The 8814-nt window shown below is 36.6% G+C and overlaps 1 protein-coding gene across 1 annotated transcript; it reads left to right on the plus strand.

Annotated features, from left to right (window-relative positions):
• Positions 1-8: 8 nt before the first annotated feature.
• On the plus strand, positions 9-2472 carry LOC129115063 (nuclear factor 7, brain-like; the record flags this gene model as incomplete). Its single annotated transcript, XM_054626824.1, has 1 exon — positions 9-2472. A coding segment is annotated over one exon (1368 nt), but the record flags the coding sequence as incomplete, so codon positions are not given.
• Between the last annotated feature and the right edge of the window lie 6342 nt (positions 2473-8814).

The raw sequence follows: 8814 nt of genomic DNA on the forward strand, positions 1-8814 counted from the left end.
GTTCAGAGACTTTCAGAGATCCTGTGTCTCTGAGCTGCAGCCACAGCTTCTGTTCAAGCTGCCTGCAGAAATTCTGGAAACAAGCTGAAAACAAAAACTGTCCCATTTGTAAAAGAAAATCCTCAAAAGATTTTGTGGTGAACTTTTCACTGAAGGAACTGGCTGACTCTTTTGCTGGGAGACAGAAAACTGGTTCACCTGAGACAGAAAAAGGAGAGAAGAAGGTGGAGGTGGTGTGTAGTAAACATGGAGAAGAGACTAAACTGTTCTGTGAGGATGAAGAGAGAGTTGTGTGTCCTGTCTGTGAGCTTTCTCTCCACCAGAGTCACAAGGTGGTTCCTGTAGAACAAGCAGTCAGTGACCTGAAGGACCAGCTGAGATCTGACTTAGAGTCTCTGCAGGACAAGAGGGACAAACACAAACAAGTGGAGAAAACATACAATGAAATGATTCAACACTCCAAGAAGCAGCTGTTGTCCACAGAGAGGCAGATCAGAGCAGAGTTCAACAAGCTCCACCAGTTCCTGAAAGAGGAAGAGGAGTCCAGACTGGCAGCTCTGAGGGAGGAAGAGGAGCAGAAGGGGAAGACCATCAGCAGAGAGATGAAGATGATTCAGGAGCAGATCTCCTCTCTGTCAGACAGTATCTCTGCTGTTGAAGAAGACCTGCAGAAACACAAGGTGTCATTCCTCAGCAGTTATAAAGCCACTCAGACCAGAGCCAGAGTCCAGTGCTCACTGTCAGATCCACAGCTGGTCTCAGGAGCGCTGATAGATGTGGCCAAACACCTGGGCAACCTGTCCTTCAGAGTCTGGGAGAAGATGAAGGACAAGGTCCACTTCAGTCCTGTCATTCTGGACCCAAACACTGGAAACCGCTGGCTCTATCTGTTTGATGATCTGACCAGTGTGAGAAATGGAGACACAAACCAGCATCTTCCTGACAATCCAGAGAGAAAGACTAATTATGCCAATGTTCTGGGCTCTGAGGGCTTCAGCTCAGGGAAACACAGCTGGGAGGTGGAGGTGGGAGACCATCCTGACTGGAATGTAGGTTTGGCTAAAGAGTCAGTTGACAGGAAGGGAAAGCGATCTGCCTCACCAAAATATGGAGTCTGGTGTTTATCACATCGCAATGGAAAATACACTAATGGAGCTGGTGAGACTGTCAGAGTGAAGAAGAGTCTCCAGAGGATCAGAGTCCAGCTGGACTATGACAGGGGGGAGGTGTCCTTCTACGACCCTGAAGACATGACTCACATCTACACTCACAGAGACACTTTCACTGAGAAACTCTTCCCATATTTTTTTATTGGAGAGGCTGGTGATGCTAAAACTGCTGATATCAAAATCTGTCCAACTGATATTTCTCTGTGATGTTCAGGGAGGGTGGTGAGGTCTCAGTGATTTATCAGGATTATTATAAGGTTTTTTTTTTGTTTGTTAGTTACAGACAATTCCAGTTAGTTCTTCAATTTGAGTGTTTAGTGTTATTTACACCACTGCTATGTATAGGTAGCTACTGATGCGACATATCTTTGGAAAGCTGATCAATAACATTCAATACTAATCCACAGATCAATAACATTCAATAGTAATCCACGGATCAGATGGCCGCTGCACTCTGATCTTTTGATTGACACCTCATTTGACCCATTAGGAGCTTCCATGTCCAGTCTACAGCCGACAACAGCCAACGAGAACAACCTTAAGCTTGCTTTTTTAAATTAATTTTAAAAAGTCTTTGATTTTAGCCTCTTACCTTGTTTATTTCGTACATTTTAGAATTATTTTTCATGTTTCAATTTTCAAATTTATTTTCTGTATGAAATCATTCAGATTTATAAATAGTTCATTTTAATGAAATAACATCATTTGACTGTTCAGAATGGACCCAACAGTGAATGATTATGTAATAATTAACCTGTTATTCACCATATGTGACTGTTATGTTCTAAATGGTGTTTGTGGTGTAAATATCCAGATAACAGACGAGTAGATTAACTGTGATCATTTTATTTTGACGTATATCTACTTGTTTTTTTTTTTTTACCAATGAACAACAAAATTAAGTTTGCATTTAAAAGGCTATAATTTTAAATCAAGTTGCCACAGAAAGCCTCATCTTACCTTGTTTATCTTTGACATTAAACAATAACTTCATTGTGGTTTTATATAGTAAACTGGTTACTTTCATAAATAAATAGTTTGGTTCCTTCAGTTGTTTTATTTGCAAAGAAAAGAGTTTAGCACTGAATAATGTTCTATTCATTTTATATCCTTCTGAACTAATATTTTTAGAGTCAACATAATCAGATATAAAATTGATGCTGTTGATGTAAGGTTAAAATGTTATACTGTTTAGTTCCACAAGGTGGAGACAAAGTTCACATTTTGGTTCTAAGCTGGTGAAAATGTTGATAAGTTTAGTTCCACTTTCTGGCACCTTTTTTTTAACATACATATTATTGTTTCCTGCACAATTAACCAAAACCGTACCTTTGTTCAGAGTTTGGTAGAAAATGTCTCTATTTCCTATCCTTCAGAGGATTTCTATCAATCCTTCTGGATATCTGGGAGAAAATCACAAGTGACTGTGCCTCTGGATAAGATGCTTCATTTAGCAATTGTTTATCTAATCATCTAAGAAATCAGAAACACAAATAGAATTATTCATCAGTTGCCTTTTTTTGTGTAACTGTAGCACTTTAAATTAAATTAAAATGTTGTGTATACAGATTGATACTAAATAAAATGCTTTATTCTCATTTCCATGTGTCTTTTCCATTCTTCCGTCTGTGCATCTCTCATTCTTTCATGTTCTGTTGGTGATGGTGGAAAACTCCCTCACCTTGTTAGTGAAATGTAGAAGTCCATACAAGAGGTGAGGGACACTGTGTGCACCAACACTGGTGTGCTGCAGTTAGATATTCCTGTCTATTCCTTATGAAGAAATGATTATCAGTCTTTTTCAACAACACTGTCCAGGACTTTATTCCAGTTTCTTAAGAACATGTGTAATGATATCTGGAAATACACATTAAAAAGAAAATTTGTATGGAGGAATATCAAAGCTGTAATGTTCTGGTCTTTTTACATCAACGTACTGTAGATATGGTAGAGTGATGGAGTGGTGAAGGAAGTGTTCAGATCCTTTACTGGAGTAAAAGTTTACAGAACTGTGAAAATACTCCAGTAAAAGTAAAAGTCCTGCATTCAACACCCTTTGTATTTGTAAGTATTAATTCGTAGTAAAATGTAATTAAAGGAGTAGTCATTGTGCAGTAAAATGTTTCCAGTCAGTGTATTAATATTATAAATGATGTTTCTGGATTGATATTACTGCTGGAGATTCATTTATGCATTTTACTGACTGTAGTTGTTTAAGGTTATGTTAATGAAACTCCTTTATATCCTGTTTTGTTGACTGTCATAAAACATAATGTAATGTATGGAGTGTGAAGGAAGTGTTCAGATCCTTTACTGGAGTAAAAGTACAAATACAGAACTGTGAAAATACTCCAGTAAAAGTAAAAGTCCTGCATTCAACACCCTTACTTAAGTAAAAGTATCATCCGCAAAATGTAATTAAAGAAGAGTAGTCATTGTGCAGTAAAATGTTTCCAGTCAGTGTATTAATATTATAAATTATGTTTCTGGATTGATATTACTGCTGCATTCATTTGTTGCATTTTACTGCTGTAGATGTTTAAGGTTGTGTTAACTGAAACTCCTTTATATCCTGTTGTGTAGTTGAATCTGCAGCAATGCATCATATTCTAACATCATCATATGAGTGTAGCTTCTCTGTCCTGTGAGAACCACGTATCTCTTAAAAAGTCAACTTTTCATGAGCTCAGAAAAACAGCCTTGTTTTCAGCTTTGTGATGATGTTTTTTAAGTTTATTAACCTTTACAGAGAGGAGAGTTTTTCAACACATGAAGGAACACTTCATCCTTCAGTTCATCATAAACAGGAGTCAGCAACCTTTACTGTCCAAAGAGCCATTTTGCCCTATTTTCCACCAAATAAAATTCATCTTGAGTCGCAAAAGCTATTTGATATCACAGCTTATTAAGCTTTATATATAGTTATATTATATATACAAAAACTATAGTTTGTTGTATTTATGAAATTATAGAACAAGAATAAAGACAATTCTTGACATTTTATTGCTATTTTACCTGTTATAACAATATCAAACTCTTATGAACAGGACAAAAAAAATACATTGGCATGTGTAGGCCTACGTGAAAGTATATTTATTTTGCTCAGTTTGCTGCAGCAGTTGAGAAATCGCTCTTTTCTTGCTCATCTCCAGCTTGATACTTTTCAGCAGATGCTGTGTGTCTGTTCTGGAAGTGTCTTTCAACTTTACATTCTTTGTTGTTTGCTCATTTCTCGCCACATATCAAGCATACAGGTAAGCCAGCATCGTTGGCAGTGAAAGCAAATGAATACGTCCACGCAGAATTGAACTCTCTATTTTCCTCTGTGACTTTTCTTTTTCTGGATTTCTCCATTGATAGTTTACTGAGGGTGGGGGTCTGCAAATCATGATTATCCACCTGCAGGGAAAGGCGACGTCATAGGATGTGACTCACATTTTAGTTGACAAAATATTAAAACATTTTTTATTTTCAGTGACACAGTATCACCTCAAACTCCAAGATAAGAGGTGTTCCCTTTGAAAGATTGTCCACTGTGCAAAAAATAAAATTTAAATAATTTATTGTGGTATTTGTTTTAAATGTATGTTTGTACATAGATGTTCAAGGTATGCTTGATGGATGACAACATGAAGCCTTACCTGTAAGGCGTTAGGAGCCAGGAGAAGACAGGTGATGCATGGCAACCCGTGAGGGGATCCTGGTTCTCTGGCTGAGTAAAGTTATGGACGAGTTATGCAAATAAAGAGTTAAAGTTAAGCAGTTGTTCTCACGTGAATATATGTTTCTTTAAAAACACGACATTTATTTCCATGTTAGCTTTTGTCAAAGCCTCAGGGAGCCGCAACTGAGGGGCTGAAGAGCCACATGAACCGCACAAACATTTAAAATCAACACATCTGGAGATATACAGGGCTTTAACTGGACAGGAAGGGGAATGAAGACTGTGATCTGAAGAGTAACTAAAGCTGTCACATACATGTAGTGGAGTAAAAAGTACAATATTTACCTCTGAGATGTATAAAAATAAAGTGGCATGAAATTGGAATATTCAACCAAAGTACAAGTACTTTGAATATGTATGTAACACCTATCCCATGTAGCTATATAGTATTACGTTAATCTGCCAGGTGTAGTAGTACTATGGGCGGGGTCCTGGGTACAGTTTTAAACCTAATGGCGCTATTACCTGTTCTTATGAATTATTTAAGTACGTCTTATTCTGAAAACTGAAATGACTGGCGGTGCCTCCAATAGAATTAAGGAAGTCAAATAAAAGGTGTTTGCCTTCTATTAAGTCCTTTTATCTTGTTTTAAAAAGTTATTACCAAAACATGAATTAGCTTATTTGTGATGAACTTTGATAAACCAAATATACTTTAAATGCCTTAACACACAATGTTTGGTATTTATTAGAACAGGTACAACAAACAATATTATTGCAGATGACTCATAAAATGAATGTAAATAGACATATTAATAAACACAAAATGGCTATGAGTTCCTCTCAGTAAATCCTTCTTTTGGAATCTTCATTGGTTACCATACAGGCAGTCAGAACATCTTTAACATGTGACAATCAATACATTGTGAACCCACACTCTCTCACACATACACTCACTCTACAGCTTTAACCAAAATATAACCAAAAACCCCGTTGCAGGCCTGAGTCGTGGCTTGAGAGCGTTGAGGCCTAAAACTGCTGTGGCCGCTTCACTTGTTCACACAAGCATTAAACAAAAGGGCACGTGCAAGTTTGTCAGTACTCACAAATCCATGGACTATTCAGAAGGGCAGGTGAGGAGAAGCTGGGTGATGGACGGCAGGCAGAGTGCAGAAGAAACAGCAGCAACAGTCTACAGCAGCACACGCACAAGCGTGCTGTTAGATTCAGAACATCCAATTAAACAATGAAATACAAAGATTGACATATTATGTTGCTAACAAGTTAGGGTGTTGGGCTGAACACATGCTGGATCATGTACATATTAACCAAACTATGCTCATTTGCATGAACTCTAACCTTTGAACTGTAAAGATTATGATTCCCTTATTTTAACTGTTTTATTCATATGGATCTATTTGACCAATACTTATACATTCTTAACTTGTGTAAAAACTATTCACATCCTGATGTCTAAATGAATTATTTAGGCAGGGCTAGATGTACTTAAGCAGAGTACTTGAGTAAATGCACTTTGTTACATTGCACCACTGAAGTGGTGAATAAATGTACCATTAGCTGGCTTCTGCTGGCCTCTACTGGCTAAACATTGTGCAGGATAAATGTGTGAAAGTAGCAAAGTAACGCACTCAGGGTTCATCCCAAGTCTCTTAAATTGCCTCCTCGATTCCTTCACTTGGGTCGTTTCCTTGAGTCTTAGTCCCGCCCACCAGGGATGCATGGAGAGACGCAAGGAAACCAATCGAGGAGAGAGGAAACGAGGAAATGTGTTTTAAGAGACATGAGACGTCCTTTCCTCTGAAGCGTCACTTAATGCGACGTCTGTTTCTGATGACGGCAGCTGATGATCACTGTACTAATATTAATAATGACACAAAATAATCATCACTGTACTAATATTAATAATGACACAAAATAATCATCACTGTACTAATATTAATAATGACACAAAGTAATCATCACTGTACTAATATTAATAATGACACAAAGTAATCATCACTGTACTAATATTAATAATGACACAAAGTAATCATCACTGTACTAATATTAATAATGACACAAAGTAATCATTTATGGCATATTATGGCATGGGTGCATTATCAACATTATTAACATTATTAACATTATTAACACTATTAAAACTATTAACATTATTAACACTATTAACATTATTAACATTATTAACACTATTAACATTATTAACATTATTAACACTATTAACATTATTAACATTATTAACACTATTAACATTATTAACATTATTAACACTATTAACATTATTAACATTATTAACACTATTAACATTATTAACATTATTAACACTATTAACATTATTAACATTATTAACACTATTAACATTATTAACATTATTAACATTTGTAGAGCATTATGGCATGGGTGTGCAATATTATACTTTCCATGCGTGTGGAGAGTAAGCAAGACTTCTCTCTCTTTAGCCTTTAAACTGGCATATTTATTTTCTCTTAGAGAGGCGAACACAGGCGACTGTAGAACACACACACACACACACACACACACACACACACACACACACACACACACACACACACACACACACAACTCGGGCGTCTTTTCCCGTACACACACACACACACACACACACACACACACACACACACACACACACACACACACACACACACACACACACACACACAATAACTAAAATATTATATATACAGGCAGAATAACTATTATATTGAGCAGATTGTTTGTGTTATGTTGTCACCTTTACCTCTAAGACACTGATTATCTTTATTTTCTGATATTTTCTAAGAAGGAAATGATCAATAATGAAAGTAGTCGTTGGTTAACTTACAGCCCTACTTCTTGTTTCAAATGGAGGACTTTGTAAACAGTTTTTAAATAAGTGCTGTACTTATACATTTACTGTTTATTTCAATTTTTACATTATGATTAATGGAAGTATATTTATTTACAATAAATATATTTTAGTTGAAATGAAATAATTTGGGTTGGGCTGTACACAATCTGAAACAACAGACATTTGTGTTCTGTTTGCACTGAGGTAGCTCTCTCTTTAGAACAGTATGTGTGGTTGTATCAGGTCATGTGGTCAACAGTGATCATTGAGCAGGGCTTCTTAATGACAATATTGTATTTATTTGCGGGCCCTTTGCATTATTGTTGTATAGTCCCTTCAAATGTAATTCACTAGATTAGCATATCTGGTTATTTAAGTTTTTTCTCAATTTAATTTATTACAATATATACTTAAATAAAGATGTAAAATGACTCTAGCTAAAAGATTTGAATGATATTGCCAAAGCCCAATAAGCAGTGTGTATATTCCTGACTCTATTTATATATAAATATATTCTTTATATCTCTGCCTCCACGTGTTGCTCCAGGTTTTGTCCAAAGTGGTTGGACGTGCCACTACTCCATCCTGTTCCGGATGCTGATGCAGGTGATCATGTGGATGTTTTTTGTGCCGTGTGAGATTGGCGCTCAGACTGTCATCTACTGTTCTGTATCAGATGAAGCCGCCAAACACAACGGGGTTACTTCGTCGACTGCCGGCCAGCTACTCTGCGTCCTTTCGCAAGAGACGCTGGTGTGGCAAAAAAACTCTGGGAGGCCAGTGAGAGACTGGTGAAACTGGGAAAAGCTGATTCTTAAGAGTTGTGCAAGGTCATGCACTTTTTTTTTTATATTTGTGCTTTTTCATTCACATTTTTGTTGTGTTCACAATGTTTACGTAAAGGTTAGTTTTTATGTGCTTGTGTAATTTAAGAGGAAATGTTTTGCACAAATAAAAGACAATGATTTCTGTCTTTGGAGAGCACATTGTCATTTAATGAGAATGATCATTTAAAGAGGCCCTATGATGCTTTTCCCTTTCTTTTAGTGTTGTACATATATTATATTTTTGCACATGTAAAAGGTCCGTAGAGTTGTAAGAGAGTTGCTGCGGGA

This window comes from Anoplopoma fimbria, unplaced genomic scaffold (genome assembly GCF_027596085.1).
Source record: "Anoplopoma fimbria isolate UVic2021 breed Golden Eagle Sablefish unplaced genomic scaffold, Afim_UVic_2022 Un_contig_13917_pilon_pilon, whole genome shotgun sequence".
Lineage (NCBI taxonomy): Eukaryota > Metazoa > Chordata > Actinopteri > Perciformes > Anoplopomatidae > Anoplopoma > Anoplopoma fimbria.